General features: G+C 38.6%; 1 protein-coding gene across 10 annotated transcripts in view; it reads right to left on the reverse strand.

Annotated features, from left to right (window-relative positions):
• Window positions 1-18156, reverse strand: part of GRIA4 (glutamate ionotropic receptor AMPA type subunit 4) — a 223838-nt gene that overhangs the window by 80460 nt on the left and 125222 nt on the right. For all 10 annotated transcript variants that reach the window (XR_003533269.1, XM_027677327.1, XM_027677320.1 and 7 more), the window contains exon 4: window positions 11659-11843. Coding sequence is in view for 9 of the 10 variants with exons in the window: in XM_027677327.1 (XP_027533128.1) it covers window positions 11659-11843 (185 nt within the window). In the remaining variant the exon portion in view is untranslated. The remainder of the gene's footprint in view (window positions 1-11658; window positions 11844-18156) is intronic.

An 18156-nucleotide genomic window follows, 5' to 3' on the forward strand; every position in this document is an offset into this window, starting at 1 on the left:
GGTGAACTTCAAAAAAAACCAAATCAGCCTTAGGCTCTGATTGCATTACCAAATGCATTTACATATAAGAAACTAAAAAGAACAGTGTGAGAATTTTTAGTTACTGATCTAACATATTGCAATTATGAAAATACCTTATTCCGATTTCAGGATTCCAGTGGTAATCAAAAGTAACTAGAATTACACCACTGACTTTAAAGTGCGGTAAAACCAGGGCCAGTGAGATGTGAATCCAACTCAAGCTTTAGGCACAACTCTGAACTTTGTGTCTTTATCATACGACGCTGTTCTTTCCATTTAGAGAAACAACAGCCTAGCCTAGGAAATTCAGAAACTATTCTACTACTGAAAAGAAGGGCTACCAGTGTTTGCTTTGATTATATTCTCTTTTTTTCCCTCTAAGTGGCAACTTCATTGACTTTGATAAAACCATTTGCAGACTTACATCAGCATCAGAACACAGAATCTGGCCCAAAGTCATCCTCTGTTCTCTACTACTGTGAAATGGATACTACATATCACTCATTTTAAAAGAATGCTTAACTTCTGTAGCATGAAATGTTCTTCGTTATGATTTCCAGAAGATGGAGGTCAGTACAGCTGGAGTGCAAAGGATTTATTTTCAGTTAAATATCTTCAAAGGGTGATAGCTGTGCATTGCCAATTGGACTTTAACAAAGGTTTTCCTCTTTGCTGTTGTGCCACAATTCACTGCCTTAAGAAAAAGAACACCTGCAATAAAATCAAGTCTGTCTAACACAATATAAAAAGTGTGGAGACTTGTTAAAGAAGAGAGATTGAGACCTGACCTGAAATATCGCAGCAGAAATGGCAATGATACAAACCACAATTGAAATGGGATTTTTATACAATATCTGAAGCCAGGAAAAATCTTTTACAAAGCCATAAAAAAGCAACTGAGAAACAAGCTTAATTTTATCAGCTAGGACTCAAAAAAGGGCATTGTTGTTGGGGAAAGGGTGGACAACTTTCAGAGAGGATGTTAAAGGCAACAAACAAAGCAGAAGTGGCTCTTTCTCTCTTGTGAAGGCAGGTGCTGAGCTGGAACAGGGGTGTGCACACCTGCGCCTTGCACAGTTGAGCAAAGAAGGATGCTTCCTACAAAGCCCCCGTGTCCACCACCAGCTGGCCCAGCAGAGTCCTGTGCAGTGCAGGAAGCTGCTGGGAAAGAAAATCTGTAGAGGAGACTCAAAAGTCATTAACCAGTGCCCTGAGCATGGCTAGTTGCTTCCTTCTGCTGCTAAAGTTGTTTGCATTCAAAGTCTACTCCCATGAAAGGCTCACTCAGAGCTAAATAGGACATGCAGACTTGTAGGGAAAAAGGAGGCAAGGAAAGAGAGGAAGGATGTAAGAAGAAAGGTCACTTCACAAATCCTTTAAAACATTTGTATTTGTCCTTTGTCTCCTACTGCCTATTTGTTCTTTCAGTAACTGAAATAACATATTTCTCATGTCCAAACCTCATCAGTTGTGTGCTGCAGTGACAAAATGTGTTCTTATTACTGTGCAGTGTGGGACTAATACTGTGTGCAAAATCCCATCTGCTTTACAGAAATGAGGCTATGCAGAGCCCCTCCTGGCTCTGCGGGGTGAGGAAACTGCTGGGGGCAGTGCTGGCAGCTGTCTCCTTCAAGGAGAAGAACTATCAGTTTGCATTGACATTATAGTGTTGCATAGAAGCAACTCCATAGACCTAAAGGGGAAAAAAAAAGCATGGAGAGAAAAGAATGATGAAGAAAAGGCACTTTATGAATCTTCCAATCCCTCTGGGATTAAGAAGAGATACACACAGAGCTGCTACTATGTCCCTGAAATAGTACGAAGCCCAACAACGTTGCCACCAGCCCGAATTACTGTGTGCCATGCACATACCAAATTCTTTGCCTAATGATTTGCTCCTGTGGCTCTGTGGGAGCAGAACTAAATGTGCACTTTATTCATGCAAATCTAATAGACACAGAGAAAAACTGCAGACATGCTATTTCTGACTCGAGAGATAAAAAAATCTTCATTATGCCACTAAACTATATGCAAAAGCAGTGCCATCTCTTGATAGATACTTATCTGTGTTGTGCTACTGATTGTTTGTGCCAACATGCCTCTGTGCTCAAGAAAAACAGGGAACTAGAAGAAACTGTGCAGGAATGCTTGTTTAATCCATATGTCTGGTTAATTTTGGCCTTCCTGTAAGTATTATGTTGCAATTTATTAAAGTATGCATTTATTATTATCTTAAATTAAGTATGGTAGTGATCTAAATATGATTTGCAAAAATGTCAGTTGCTATCTTCAGCTAGTAGACACACTGGAAACTGAGATGAGAAAAAAAATGTTTTTAAAGCCAGACAACTTTACAACTTGATCTATTTAGAGAAATTCAGCCGTGAAATTCAGCATTATCTTTTCAAGTTTAGCATTCCTATGACAAAATATTAAGGGCAAATGAAGAATGAGTGGAATATGTCAGCTTCTGTACTTTTCTCCATACAAACATTTATTTACTTTCATTTTGATGGCAGTAATAATAATAATAATAACAATAATTCTTGGTGTGACAGCTCGCTCCATTTTACCCATCAGAGACATTTGGTTTTCAGTGCAAACACATACATGATACTTTCAGCAACATATCTCAAGGCTCTTCCTCAGTGTTAAGAAAGCTGAGGATCAGCGATGTTAAACAACACATCCACAGAATCACAGAATTTGCTGAGTTGGAAGGGACCCACAAGGGTCATTGAGTTCATCCCTTAGCCCCACAGGACCATCCCCAAGAGTCACACCATGTGCCTGAGAGTATCGTCCAAATGCTTCTCCTGGAGAGCCTGTTCCAGTGCCCAACCACCCTCTGGGTGAAGAAACACTTTCTAATATCCAACCTAAACCTCGCTTGACATGACTTCAGGCCATTCCCTTGGGTCCTGTCACTGGTCACCACAGAGAAGAAATCAGTGCCTGCCCTTCCTCTTCCCCTCACGAAGAAGTTGTAGACTGCAATGAGGTCTCCCCTCAGCCTCTGCTTCTCCAGGCTGAACAGACCAAGTGACCTCAGCTGCTCCTCATACGGCTTTCCCTCAAGGCCCTTCACCATCTTGTTGCCCTCCTTTGTACTCCCTCCAACAGCTTAATATCTTTCCTATATTGAACAACTAAATTAAGAGAACTATGAACATCATTCAAGATACTGTGCAGCTACTTCCTTATCATGCTTACTAATAACAATTGTTAGCTGTTTTTAATTAGAGGTTATTGGTTTGTAATTTTTACAAGATAAGATTAATGATACTAGTACTTTACTACATGAAAACTTTACATCCATGTTTAATTTTTAATATTACACAGTACAATGTGCATTCTTTTTATTATTATGTATCAGTTAAGCTGTGTACATTGAAGCACTAAATCTGCGCCAGATGCTTCGTAACTATTTTCACCTCTGTGTTTAAAGGCAAATACAGCCCTAGATGAGCAGTGAGGCTTGATCTTGCTGATCAGAGCACTGATAGAGCTGAGAAAAGTGCCCATCTACTGAGAAACATCCCATTTAATTCTTATGGGCTGGGGAGTGTAGGGAGCAGGAAAAAAGTACTGGAATCAGCGTGTTTGGTAGATCAGGAGCTAAACTGATGATGTCTGACAGAAAAACTGATTCACTATGCAAAATTCAGAAGAAAATTCTGCTCACAGTGGACACGTTGGAAGGCTTTGAACACACAGAGTGCTGAGGTTTGAACTTTCTCAGATGGAAACGGGTGGAAGAGGATGGAGCTGCTACAAATGGAAGAAGAAAGGAAATCCACTGCCATTTGTGCAGAAAGGAGAAACATTTTTTTCTGAACATAGTCATCTTTATGTCCAGTGGATATATTTATGCACATATATGTGTGTAACGAATATAGAAACAAACACTGTAAATGTAAATGTTACTGCATATGAAAAGCCTGAGAAAACAGAAATTAGGAGTACCAACATTCTCTTTCAGAAAGAAGTAAACATAAAGGTCCTAGGCAAATGCAATTACAGTTAGCTTGTGTTTCCAGTTTGCTCTGCTGAGCTACGCATTACGGAGACACAATTAAACTAAATTTCTGGTAAAAATTTGCCCAAGAGGGTTATTGGAAATAAGGAAGAAATACTTAGTAACAGAGAATGAGGAACCAAAATGCTGGAGAAGCATGCTGCCTGGCTTAGTGAAGGATTTTTTAGATGTGATCACGTAATGTATCACAGAGATTGATCTGATCACTCTGGTATTCCTTCTAGCTGTTTCTGATGCAAGCATATTACAGGTTTGCAAGATTCAATATAAGATGATCACACAGTTCACTCACTCATAAGATATTTCTACCTCAAGAGCTGCCTATAGGTGTGAAAACAGAGTACTGGGAATCCAATGAGCTCATCTCTGTACATCTGTGCCTTATTTCATGGCCTGACTCGCAACCTGACTCAACAAACACAGCAGGACAGGCTAGGTACACACTGGATAGGAACAGGCTTTGCAGGAAAGCTCTTGAGGTTCTGGTAAATGACTTTACCACAAGTTGTTCATGCACCCTCATGGCAAAGAAAGCCAACAGCCTCTTGGACTGCACTGCCAGCTGGTCGAGGGAGCTGATCCTTCCTCTCTGCTCAGCTCTGGTGAGGCCCACCTTCAGTGCTGTGTCCAGTGCCAGGCTCCCCAGTACAAGAGAGACATGGACATACTGAAGCATGTCCACAGAAGTGCCACAAAGGTGATTGAAGCATCTGTCATGTGAGAAGAAGCTGATAGAGCACACTGTAGAGGAAAGATCTCAGGCAGATCTTAGCAATATGTAAAAATACCCAATACTCTTCCTGGATGGGAGGAATAAGGTAAAAGGCAAAGGATAAAGGTTGCAACACAAGAAATTCCAGTTAGTTATGAGGAATTTATTTTTTAATATGAGATAGTCAAGTACTGAAACAGGGAATAAAGTGGTTGTGTGATCTCCATCCTTGGAAGCATTCAAAATTTGACTGAATGAATAACCTAAGCTTGCCCCCTCGAGCAGTGAGAATGTCTAGATAACCTTCAGAGGTGACTTCCAATCCCAATTCTGTTATTTTGTTTTTAGAATAGAACTGTTCATGTCAGCACTTCACAGCCTGAATTTCAAAACTCGTTCCAAAATCTGTCTAAAAACAAATCTCAGAGCTCTAAGAATCCAGCTCCTTTTTTTCTGGTACCTTATTTGCTCTGCAGTGCTTCATATGTGCTGACAATGAGAATTCTGGCAGAAAAAGAAATGGGGGAACAAAACTTTTTACTTCCAATTTCAACACTTCATGCTTTTGAAAGCTTCCTTACATAATTTTACATGCCCTTTTCATATAGATTAACAGCAAAAAGAAAAAATATTGAAAGACTGAAAGAAAAGGGCTAAGTATTTATTGTTAATAACATTATCCCTCGTGATCTAAATGATTCTTACACTTTCAGCTTAATTATCAAATCTATTTGGAGTATTGACTGTATTGTACACCTGAATACATTTCTGAGCATTGCACAAACTGAAAGAAATAGCTGTTAGATCAGCAATGGCTGAGCAAATGACAGTCTGCTTCTCCAGTAATAAGTGTTGTTAGTGTCTGAAGAAGTAAAATGAACAAATACAACAGTTGAAAAAATAAATGTTTTCACTGAAATATTCAAAATTATTTTCTGTGATAGTCTCCAAATCTGATCACAGTTTCATTGTTTTATTACACTTCAGTATTCCTTGCAAAACAGCAAACAAAGAAATAATGAAAGAAATCTATGACATGTATTTACTGAAAGCAAACTATCCCAAATAACTAAATGCAAGTACAACTTAGGAGACAGAGACATGACATTTCCTTAAATGTTGTGTGTTTTGCTATACATTGCTATACATTTTCAGTCATCTTTCCTAAAGAAATCCCTTTTGTGCTCTCTGTGGGTCTGTCTACCCATTTTTAAAACATTTGGCAATTTCAGCTCTATTTGAAAGGCGGACAATGCCTCTAAGACATTGTCTAAGACATTAAGTCTGTACAGTCCTTATTAATATCAGCTGCTGGGTGGAAAACAGACCCATATGTTTTGGCCACCAAAAGCATAGGAAGCACCTGGACACTACACCTCCTGTCTGACAGCTACTAGTCAGCACATGGGTATTGATGACTCCCACGTATTTCGTGATTAGCCATAGGAATTGCTATTTCTTTCTTGCTCAGTACAATTCTGGGAAGAAAGAATTTATGGTGCTTGTGGAAATGGTGGTCTAGGAGAAAAACAAACCCACATATACCAAAGTGGTACATTTCTTTTGTCAGTATATTTATTTTGAAACATGGATTCTGTATTTCAGATCGATATCTAGTAAACACAGTTTAAAGTAATGATTTTCTAATTTTAGTAGACACACCCTTCAGCCTTAGGCTGACTTGAGTTGTGATTTTCAGTGAATAAACAAAAACATACACTATTTGGAAATGCAGGAAGAAAAAAAAAGAAAAGAAGGAGTAAGAAAATAAGCAAAACTCCCAATGAAAAGTGAGAGAAACACACATACTCTGCCATATGTAGCAAATGACTACTTTGGCCTGGATAGTTCAGATGCTGTACAGTTTGCTGCTGGTGTTAGTGGACTAGTTGGAAGAAAATGGAAATCATGTTACAACGGGTGTTAAACATTTGTTTTGTCTTAAGCAGAAAGTTCTTGGTATTAAATTGAGGGGAGCACTTTAGAAACACAACTTGGAAAGAAGAAACACAGAAGCAGAGAATTTTCCATGTCTCTCACTGACTTTCATCCTGTTATTCAAACAAAATATTTTTGTGCTTTTAAAAGACCACCTGCTGAAAGCATAATGAAAAAAGGGATGTTGATAAACAACGACATAACGGTCCTTGAAAGAATATGAATCACTAGAAATGTATTCTGCTATATAAGCAAAAACTGTTGCATAAAACTCTGGAGATGTCATTTTATCTTACTGTGTCTTTGTTTTAACTCCCTTTTTCTATCTTGTCCCAGTAAACTGCAAGGGTAACGGTAAAAACAATTCCTAATTTCACACCTTCAGGAAAACTGAACTTCATCTCTGCTTCCACTCACTTATGCAATACAAATAAAGGGCTACTATAGTTTACTTTTTGAATTAAAAACTTGTAGTACATTTTTTTTACGGCTGTGTCTGAACAGATGAAACAAAAGGCCAGGTAAGTAAATTGGGGACACCCTTAATCAGATTTGGTGAGATCACTAACAAGGTTCTAGAAAACATTCTGTTAAGTATCAAAAGTTGTCCGTAACTGTTAAGTACAGATGTGCTTTCTCCAAAATGGAAACACACCTTCTGGAAGCTATGCAGAAAGCTTCATAATGGGTCAGGGCATGTTTGCCCTTCCCAAAGACAAGTCATGTGTATATCACTTAAAATAGGCAAGTAAAGAAAACACTTTTGGCAAAAGTCTTGATGATTGTGTGCTGCCTTTCAGAGCCTGGAATTGCAGGATGATAAGGTCTGCCAGGGGAGTGTAAAGGAGTTTCACTCCCAAGTAACAAAAAGGTTTTCCTGGTTATGGCTGTTGTAAGATGTTAAGGAGGTAGGGTGTTCTTTTAGCGCTCTGAGAATAATGGATAAAAAGGAGCTAAAATTATCCTGGTATGCTTAAGTTAGAGCAGATTCTTGAAAGCAGGTAGAGAACTGCTGAGTCAGATAGGCTGAAGACACTGTCTGTCTTACTGATGAACCAAAACAATAACTTTGACCAGTGCAGAAATGAATGTCTTGTTCTAGGGTTGCATTTAAACAGGGACTTGAGCTGTTTGAACAGGGATTAGTGCTAGTGTCAACTAGCCAACTAGCACTAATATGGGAACCAAGCAAAATGTTTCCAGTAACGCCTAGATACCTCCAGTTGCTACAGGAGACTGTATAGTCTTGTGTGAGTGAGCATGATCAAAGTAATGGAGCATAGCTTTAGTAAGAAAACCATCACAGTCTTGGTATATCCTTGAGAAGTAAGATTCAAAACCTTTGCTGAGACTAAGATGGGATGGTGCAATCCAAGCAAATCAGGTACAAACACTTGTGTGCAGCCCGAATATATCTCCTGGATTTAATATAATGCTGGCCCTACTGTACCTCTCTAAAATTGAAATCGGAAAATAAAACTCCCATCTCTCTATACTTCACCACAAAAAGAAATACAGTCTTGGCCCTGCCAAAAACATCAGTCTCACCATAGCAACATAAAACCTAAAAGGAAGATCACATGATGAAAATGTACATGTGGGGCTGTGCACTGAGGGCAGGGTGAGGGGGGGAGTCTGGAATGCAGATACATCATTGGGTTCCAGGAGAGAAGTTTTCTCTGAAGACAGATCTCAGGTACAGAGTGTGGAGGTAGCTTCTATACACACCAGGGCACACAGAGAGGAGAAAATAAATGAGAAAAGATAATGAACTAAGAAAAATATAGGAGACAAAAAGAAATAGGAAGTGGTGACATTAAAGTTGCACAAGAAGTGGGGAAACAGCAAGGTGTTGATTTTCTCAGCTGGGCAGCTGAAGTGGACAGAGAGCAGAAGACATCAGGTCAAATAATTTGGCCTCAGGTATGGTCAGGGGAGGAGCACATGAACTTAATTCTTGACCCAGCAAGCGAAAAAGTCTCCAGTCTTCATTGCTTGAGGTACACAGTCATGAGAAGTGCGAGTGTGTACATACATGGGCAGTCACTTGAGAAGAAATTCACAAGCCCAGAAGCCAGTTTCCCTCCCTTCATTAACACAGATTTTAAGGCAAAGCACGTTGAGTTACAGTCTCATTACTGAGATTTAATTACTTTTCCTAAATGTTCTGCAGAACATTTACTTGTACATTGCAAAGTATTACAATATAGTCACAACTTAGGCTCTCAATTACAGGAAAACTAGGCAGGAAAGAAGTTGAGTTAATTAGATTCACTGAACTTAATCAATTCCTCTGTGTATGTAGGGAAGAACATTCCAACTTTTAGTCCATCTGTGAAGCCACCTTCCCTGTCTGCTACAGGTTACTAAGGCCTTCATGCAAAGGGAAAAAATCAATGGCTGATATCTGAAAAAGGGTGTTATTTTGCATTTTCTACATTAGGCTAGTTCATTTTTGCTTCATTCCTGTTTTTGGCAAACTAACTGCTTCTGACTGCCCATCATTAAACCAGCACTTGGTCTTTGAAGGTCATATTGGAGCCCCAAACCAGCACTCCAGGCCCACTTGTAGGACAGCCTTTCTAGGAAGACCAGGACCTTCACAATGGAGAGTAAAGCTGCAGCTCTTCTGCATACTTTGTCTAGCTTGGCTATAATGCCATTCCTGCTTGTACAGTGACTGTCCTTTGGAAGGTTGGAGGGAATCTCCAGGCACAGTGGGGAAGAAGGGAACTCACATGATACATGAATTCCAATTTAATTAGGTCATGTTAAAAAATTAAAATATATACATATATATAATATTTATAATACATAGAATATATATATATATAGGCAGTCACTACTGAGAAAAGAAAAAGTCCACGAGTCCACAAGCCAGTTTCTTTCACTTCATTAGCACAGATTTAAGGGTAAAGGTTTTACACTTAGGCACAAATAAATAGAAGTACAAAAAAGGTTATTTCCTCGGTAAAATTCATCCCACCTCAAATTAGACAGTAGCCAGATAAATCATTCCTAAAAGTGATATAAGTATGTTGCATGTTAGGTGTTAACTCCTACCCCCAACCCTCCCTGTGCAGTTAATTAAAAGAGGACTCAATTAGCTTTCAGGCTTGCCCTGTAGAGGCATGAGACAAATTCTGATTCAGTCTGTTGTGGCCACGCACTCGATTTTTATGACTTAGCATGCCTGCATTAACTCCCTATCTTAGGCATGCAAAATCCAGACCTATATGAACTGACTATGCAGGTGCCAATCCAGAAGGAAAATGACTAGCAGCTTCTGGGTGCAAATAAAATGTACATGTGAGATCAGTGAGATCCAAACATGTACTCAGTGATTTCATTTTCCTTTGAAACGGAGAGGATAATTAGTAGATACACCTACACAGGATGGTGGGTGTACTTCAAGACTTATGGTAATAGAACATACTTTTTTAATGTCACATTTGCATGCCATGTGAAAGAAATCAGGTACATCATGTACATACACACAGAGCTGAGAGAGAAACCGTTTTTCTGAATGTATTTTAGAAGACCCTCACATGGGTGTTCTGTTTTACTATAATATATCATGAACTCAGGGAGGATTTAATTATAAGCTATAGAAAGTATGTGTCAAAACATAATGCCATTCAGAATATAAAACAATATAATGGCCAAATGAATATCTGTAGCAATATGCCATTGTCTGTTCTTCTCTTTGCAAAAGTCATAGAAAAAGTTATTGTTATATCAGCCACGCTATTAATTCTCAGTTTCCCTCTTTACCTTCTGCCAGTGAAAGAAAAATTGATGTATATATGTCAATGAGTACTATTTTATGCATTTATGAGTACTATTTTATGAATTTCTGTATTGAAAATGACATTTCATTTTTCAGTAACTTCAGAGGCAGATGCACCATGAACGTTTTTGCTAAAAAATCATCAAAATCCTCTAATGCACTAGCCAAGAGTAGCAGCGTGGTGGCGGAGGGTCCAGCACCAGTAGATGGCATTCATTCCCTTCAATACTGCAGCAGCAGTATGCACTGAATGGTGAACTTGCACCACAGCAATGTAATATCTGGGATCAATCGAGAAGCAGATAGTTAACTGTAAGTTGTTTTCCTGTCATTTGACAAAATTTTCCTTTCAAAGCACTACTTTATTTTTCCATCATTCGAGGAAGAGCTTATACATAAACGCTATATAGATTTGCTGCATCTGAGTGGCAGGGTTTGATATTCACTTTGCACACTGGTATAGATACAACCCAGTGCAAGTCAGCCTGTCTGGCCCAGTATTTTCTTTATCTAATAGCAGCTTTCCATGATGGAAGAACCTGACCTCCCTTCCCAGTTCAATAGCACCTTTATTCTACCGTTCATCATGTTTCTAAATACTCTGCTAAGGTAATAAAACTACCAGTTTAAATATTTGTAACAATAATTTTAAAGCATGTTATGGCTAGAAATATGCAACCTATGCTATTTGGCAACAGGTAAACAGAAAGAATACAGAATTTAACCAAGCTTTTTTTCTCCCTCAAACAAAACTGAGCTTTACCCCATGAAGGTACAGACTGATAGCATCTTGGCAATTCAGCAACACTATGTTGTTCCACCAGCCCTATGACTCTGATGCAAAATGTATCAGTTATGGAGGTGCTGGGAAGCAGGGCCAAATATGCAGCTACCTTGATTTCTGGCACCCTTTGCCCACAGACCTCCAGAGTGGGAAAGGAAGGGCTCACTGCACTGACATGCTGGCTCCTAAGACAAGTATTAAATATGAAAAGAAAATGGAGCAGGCAAGTAGACATACAAATATAGGCCCATGAAGAAAAAAAAAAGAAAGAACGATCAATTTCCATTGAGAAAATAAACGAAATGTTATGCACAATGGTGTCTCATATGGAGTTTCAGTAATGTGCTTACAGCGACATTAAAAGCAGATATTACCTGTTCTAAGAGATTCTGAAGCCTCTCTATCTCACAGTCTATTACAAATTTCTTTTCTTGCCTTCGGTCCAGATCTTCTAAAAGCCGCCTGTAGCTGGCATCGTTAAAATTCTCCACACAGATAGCGCTGACTTGCCAGCTATTTTGTCCTGCTTTTTCCATAATAGCTTGAAGTATTGAATAACCTAAAAGAAAAGGATAAGATACACTAATAACACAATCATTGCATTTTTTGAACAGAAATTTTCCTTAATCGATATTATGTCTCTTAATATTTCCTCTTACAGAGAAGAATAAAAGAATATATGTATCCCTACCTTTGCTGCTAGTCATGATCAGCACACAGTATGCAATTAACCAAGTTTACAATTGATGTGATCAGAATGCTGGGAGTGATTAACAGCATTATGGATAATCTTCATATGATTTACAAACACAAAAGCATTCCAGTCAAGCATTCAGCTTCTCAGATTGGTTTTGTACAGTTTCTGTATCTGGGCACTTCACAGCACAGCAAAGAAAAAATATGAGCCTACTCATCCAGCGGAAGTATTTGCATACCACAAAAGCATTCAAATGTTTTGCTTTTTTTTTTTTCTTTTAACAACATTTAATCCAAGCAGTTTTTAAATGCTTCTTAGTAACAATTCCTTGTTTCATTTAATTATACATATACATATATAAGCCAGTATAGACATATGAATAGAAATCATATTGATCTGTTTCAGAGATTCTATATAGTTTGAATCAATGTATACAAAGAGATTAGAGGTTAATGAATGAAGGGCACCATGGAAGCATTAATTGTTACTAATGGCAGGATTATTACACTTTATCAGTAGCACTATTTGTTGCCCCCTTTGTCGTCTTTGAGCCCATTCACAGAATGGAAAGGCAGTGTTCTGTCAGGGGTCACCACCTGAACCTGCAGGGCAGGCTCTCTGCCTTCAGTCTCAGGGTATCCTGGCCCACCTTCCTTCTCTTGTTTTTGGTTTTTTTCCTCACTGAGGATGTGCAGTACAGAGGCAGCAGAGGAGCTTATGACATAACTTAAGACAGCTTGCAAGCCCCAGATTGACTTGCTCAACCAATTCCTCAAGCAGGAAGCACATATTATTCTATCTTTTATCCAGAGTAAGTGGTGAACTTGTTTAAAGCAATGAACATTGTACACCTCAGATGCAAGTTAATGTTTGAAAAAGACAAAAAGGACAGAAGGACAGATATGTTTCCCAATAATATGTTCATACAAATGACACAATTCAGAGAAGGTTCCCCTGACTAGGATCACAACAAAAAGTATTGTGGCTTTTTACTCATTATCTGGCAGAATTTTTCCCACTAGCTTTAAACAAAAGTTTTCACCTCTTAAAAATTTTCTTTAGTGATATGGCTACTCAGTGGTAGCCTCTTTCCCTCTTCAACAAGAGGGTCCCATGCATGACTGCAGTGACCCCCAGATGTCATTTTAATGCACTTGAAAATGCCACTGCATGATAGATTTCCTGTAAAAGAACTGTGAAATGTTCTCACAGATTTCAAGAGGAATCTTTGTAAGTTACATTTCAGAAAGAGCACTTTTGAGTGTGCAGTTGCAAAATAATTATCAGAATACCTACAACATAACTGAAATCTGAGTTTGCCTCCAGTCAAGTAATAAGTCAACAACAGTGTTATCAGAATATGAAGATTTTAGGACACATGAGAAACAAATTCTCTTGCAAATCTAGGAGTAGCTATTTTTCAACTGGATCCTGTGACATTTTCAGTCTTTGAAATATTAACTTAAAATCTGTATTTTCTCATAATTATGACATTATGCACCAGCACTCAAAATGAACATTTATTATGTTTTTGTCATCCAATTCAGATCATATATTTTAGATAAAAATACAAATAAATTATAATAAATACATAAAATGCAGAATATATTTTATCTCATAAATGAGACATTTATTTTATGAAACATTCTTTTATCTCAGGAAATGAAATCAAATACTTCATGTATTGAGTATTAAAACATTACTGTATTCAGCATATATTTTTAACCTAATGACTGTTACTTTTTTTCAAAGAACTATGCAGCTTTCCTGTTAATTGCTACATAATTATTCTGCTTTTCCTGTTGCTATATTCAGTTTCCTTTTTGCCTGTAATTATCTCTCCAAATCATGTCGAGATTCTTTCCCAAACATTGTATTTCTTGCTTCATTTCCTATTCATTTCCATGTACAGACATACATTAAAACCATTCCAATGTTACAGAGGTTCCTGCTTCACTTACACAGTAACTTTGATTTGATCTTTGCTACAAAGGCAGTCAACATTTACTTAATTCAGCTTCCTGACACTAATTAACATTTTATTTGATTCAGAATGAATAGTGTTTGAAACAGCAATTGACATCCCCTCCTTCCTTTCTTATTTCACTTGGACAACTTTACTAAGATGTGCTTTGATCAATCTGGTAATTTATCCCAGTATAAAGCATGACAAATATCAGACAAACACATAGGAAACCTTTTCTTCTACCTTGGATCAAGGTTTGACTTGCCACATTTCATTAGCAACTGCCTTCATTCATGCATTTGAAGCTTCTGTAGCTTCTTGTCGGTAGCTGGCACTTAGATAAGGGTTTTCACGTATAGCATAACACAGCTAAACAGTAGTAAGTGGATGTGGTGCGATATTCTCCATCAGAAGAGTTCAGAATCCCTACACAAGTAATCAGTGGTATGGTCATCTATTCATTGTGCAGGAATAATTTTTAATATAACAGACTGACAAGGATGGAGTTTACAGAGAATGAATAAAGGTATTCACAGGCTCAGTTGGCATAAAAGTTAGACATGCTGTGAAGAATGCTTATTTGTCCAAAATAATTGGCTACAGCTGACAGGGAAAAAAAATTAGTTACTGCAAACATTTTATAAGGCAAACTCCCCTGAAACTAACCTGGCATAGTACTCAGAAACAGAATGCTGCATTTCCATTCAGCCAAAATTCTTAATCTTTAGAAATATGTTTCCCAAGTAAAGACAGCAGACATGAATATTACAGCTGTCATCTAAAAGGTATTTATTTTCTAGTTATCTGCTGTTTATTCTCAGTTATGTTACAGACAGATGAATGATTCATTTTTGGTAATACATTCTGTCCCATGTATTGCGGAATACTATTTATTGCATAAAAGCCAACTAAAAAAGCCCTAGGCTAACTCATATAATCTGAGCTGCACAATCCATGCTTTTCAAAACAACATTATTTAAAAAAATGTTTAGGACTATGTCAATACATAAAAGTAAGCTAAGTTCTTACAAATTTTTATAGTAACCCTTCCTCATCGACTAATTCAACTTTGAAATGCAGATAGCTCATTTACGAAAAAAATCAAACGGCTGTTCCCAACCATAATTTGTTGAAGCCTGGAAATCTGTGTCAACAAGGTCCTGGTCCTTCATGGAATTTGTTCATCTTTTCTTTTTTTTTTTAAATTATCAAATCTATGAACACAAAACACCAATACAACTGCCTGGAAGGTGAAGCCCTTCCCAAATGCAAGGACATTATATGCAAGAATGGCTTCTTTTTTCCCCTTTGTGGGACTAGATTCTGGGAAATTTTCCTCAAATGACCTGGGTTGAGAAGTCTGCAAACTGCTTTTTGTAGGTCATTGCTTAAATGTAGATACTACTAACAGCTGCTTAAGGATCAGTAATACCAATTTCACCTCAATATACTGGAGTCAAGATAGAGACAGGGCAAGCCTACAAAGATTTTATTTTCCTGATCCCTTCTCTCCTTGCTCTTCTGTTCTCTGGTCAGGTGGACTTGTGATGATCTAACATACTGCTTTTTTTTTCCACCCTAAAAAAGCACACAATCATAATGTTTGGAAAAAAACCCATACATGAAAATGAGAAGTTACTTCATTTATTTAATATAAAATCAGAGCTGGAGATGCCTACTGCAAAAAAACTACATATTCAGGTTGATACTACAGCTAAATACCTTAGAAACAAAATCTCAGATTTTTTTAAGCCTTCTTCCCTCATTCCACACTCCATAGGCATTTTTTCATCACAAAATACATCAGCCAAACAAAAATAACACCAGATGTGCACCTGGTGCTATATCTGTTTAGAGTGAGTTTAGTACTCCTGAACAGACTAATACCCGCTATAGCAGAAGAAATTCTACCTGAAAGTCAGTGTGGCTTCAGAGCCAACAGGAGCACCACAGACATGATATTTGTTCTCAGACAACTGCAAGAGAAGTGTAGGGAACAGAACAAGGGTCTCTATGTAACCTTTGTCGACCTCACCAAGGCTTTCGATACTGTGAGCAGAAAAGGTCTTTGGCAGATTTTGGAACGTTTAGGTTGTCCCCCCAAGTTCCTTAAAATGATCATCTCACTTCATGAGGATCAGCACGGCCAAGTCAGATATGGCAACACACTTTCTGAGCCCTTTCTAATAAAGAATGGTGTGAAACAAGGCTGCGTTCTCGCTCCTACCCTATTCACAGTCTTTTTCAGTATGATGCTCCAAAGGGCCTCGGCAGACCTCGATGATCAGGACGGTATCTACATACGATATCGTACTGATGGAAGCCTATTCAACCTAAGGCGACTGAAGGCCCATACTAAGACCCTTAACCATCTTGTCCGGGAGCTACTCTATGCTGATGGCGCCGCCCTTGTTGCCCACACAGAAGCAGCTCTGCAGCGTTTAACATCCTGCTTTGCAGAGGCTGCTGAGCTCTTTGGGCTGGAAGTCAGCTTAAAGAAGACAGAAGTTCTCCATCAGCCTGCACCTCAGGAAGTCCCCCACCATCCCCACATCACCATCGGCCAGTCAGAACTCAATTCAGTCCAACAGTTTAATTACCTAGGCAGCCTCATCTCCTCAGATGGTAAGATTGATGGGGAGATAGACAATAGGTTAGCGAAGGCATATAGTGCTTTTGGAAAACTCCATAAACGAGTATGGCGTAATAAACACTTGAAGAAAAGCACCAAGATCAGTGTTTACAGAGCCATAGTGTTGTCTACTCTTTTATATGGTTCCGAATCATGGGTCATCTACCGCCACTACCTGCGTCTCCTAGAACGCTTCCATCAACGCTGCCTCCGTACAATCCTTAACATCCATTGGTCAGACTATGTGACCAATACATCTGTTCTTGAACAGGCAGCAATTACGAGTATTGAGGCCATGTTGCTGAGAACGCAACTGCGATGGGCAGGGCACGTCTCCAGGATGAAGGACCACCGCCTCCCTAAGATCCTGCTCTATGGTGAACTTGCCACTGGCTGCCGCAAGAGAGGAGCTCCAAAGAAAAGATACAAGGACTCCCTGAAGCAACAACTCAGCCTCGGGCATATTGATCACCATAACTGGTCCACTCTGGCCTCTAATCGGGAGGCCTGGAGACAGACCATTTTTAACGCTGCTGATGCTTTTGAGAAAGCACGCAGGATCACTCTTGAGGAGAAAAGACAACGCAGAAAGAATCGAACCTTGCAGAATATACCATCTAAGGAGTCTTTCTGCTGTGTCTTTTGCAACCGGACCTGCCTTTCTCGTATTGGCCTTTTTAGCCACCAATGCGCTTGCATGAAAAATGGGTAGAGCCCTTCCCAAATCTTCGTTCGCGAAGCCTAGCCATGATGATGATGATGAGTTTAGTACTTCTTCAGAGTCAGATATCTTCTGGAGGCCGAAGTGTGTAAAATGAGCAATTTTGTAGTTCAGGATTCTTCCTACTCACTGTAACAGTGCCATAATTGGAGTCTATACACAACCTTCCTCCACCCAAGTAGCTGAAATCATGAGTAATATTTTTGATTTTAAAATTTCAGTTGCCTTTCAGGGTTTTTTATTTGTTCTCTGCTGTACCAGCTAGGCTTTACCCTATCCAATTTCATTTCAGCAGTCAATCATTTATGTTCCTTTATTTACATTTAAATGAAAAGTAAAATCTGATATCTAAATCTCTTCAGCATGTTTGAAATAAACTAAAGAGATAAAGGAGCATTGTCTTGAGTTATTTTTCTGCTGGAATGCACATTTTTGGCTCGTTTCCTTATCTTGTTTGTTTGTTTGTTGGTTTGGTTTGGTTTTTGTTTGTTTGTTTTTCCCTTCCTTGCTTGCTTTGACCAGAAAATATTTCAGTGGTCAACTACATGATATAATTAGATTTCAATAATATTTATCTTCCACCCGCTTTTTCATGCTTGGAAAACGTTTCCCCAACCCTCTAAGCACATTCCTGATGGTCTTGCCAGGAGACAGAAAGCAAAGTGGCTACTTACTCCAAACAGAAGTGTCCCCAATAATAATTCTCATTTTGGAATTTTTGCACAGTTACTTATTATTAATTTTCTACAATGAAAAGGATGCAATATTTACATATTATGACTGTATTTTGCTCTGGATAGCAGGCTGACAATACCGAATCACCAAGTTGACAGGTTAATATGGTTGGAAGCCGTAT

Source organism: Neopelma chrysocephalum, unplaced genomic scaffold (assembly GCF_003984885.1).
Source record: "Neopelma chrysocephalum unplaced genomic scaffold, ASM398488v2 Primary Assembly neopelma1_43, whole genome shotgun sequence".
In the NCBI taxonomy this organism is placed as follows: Eukaryota; Metazoa; Chordata; class Aves; order Passeriformes; family Pipridae; genus Neopelma; species Neopelma chrysocephalum.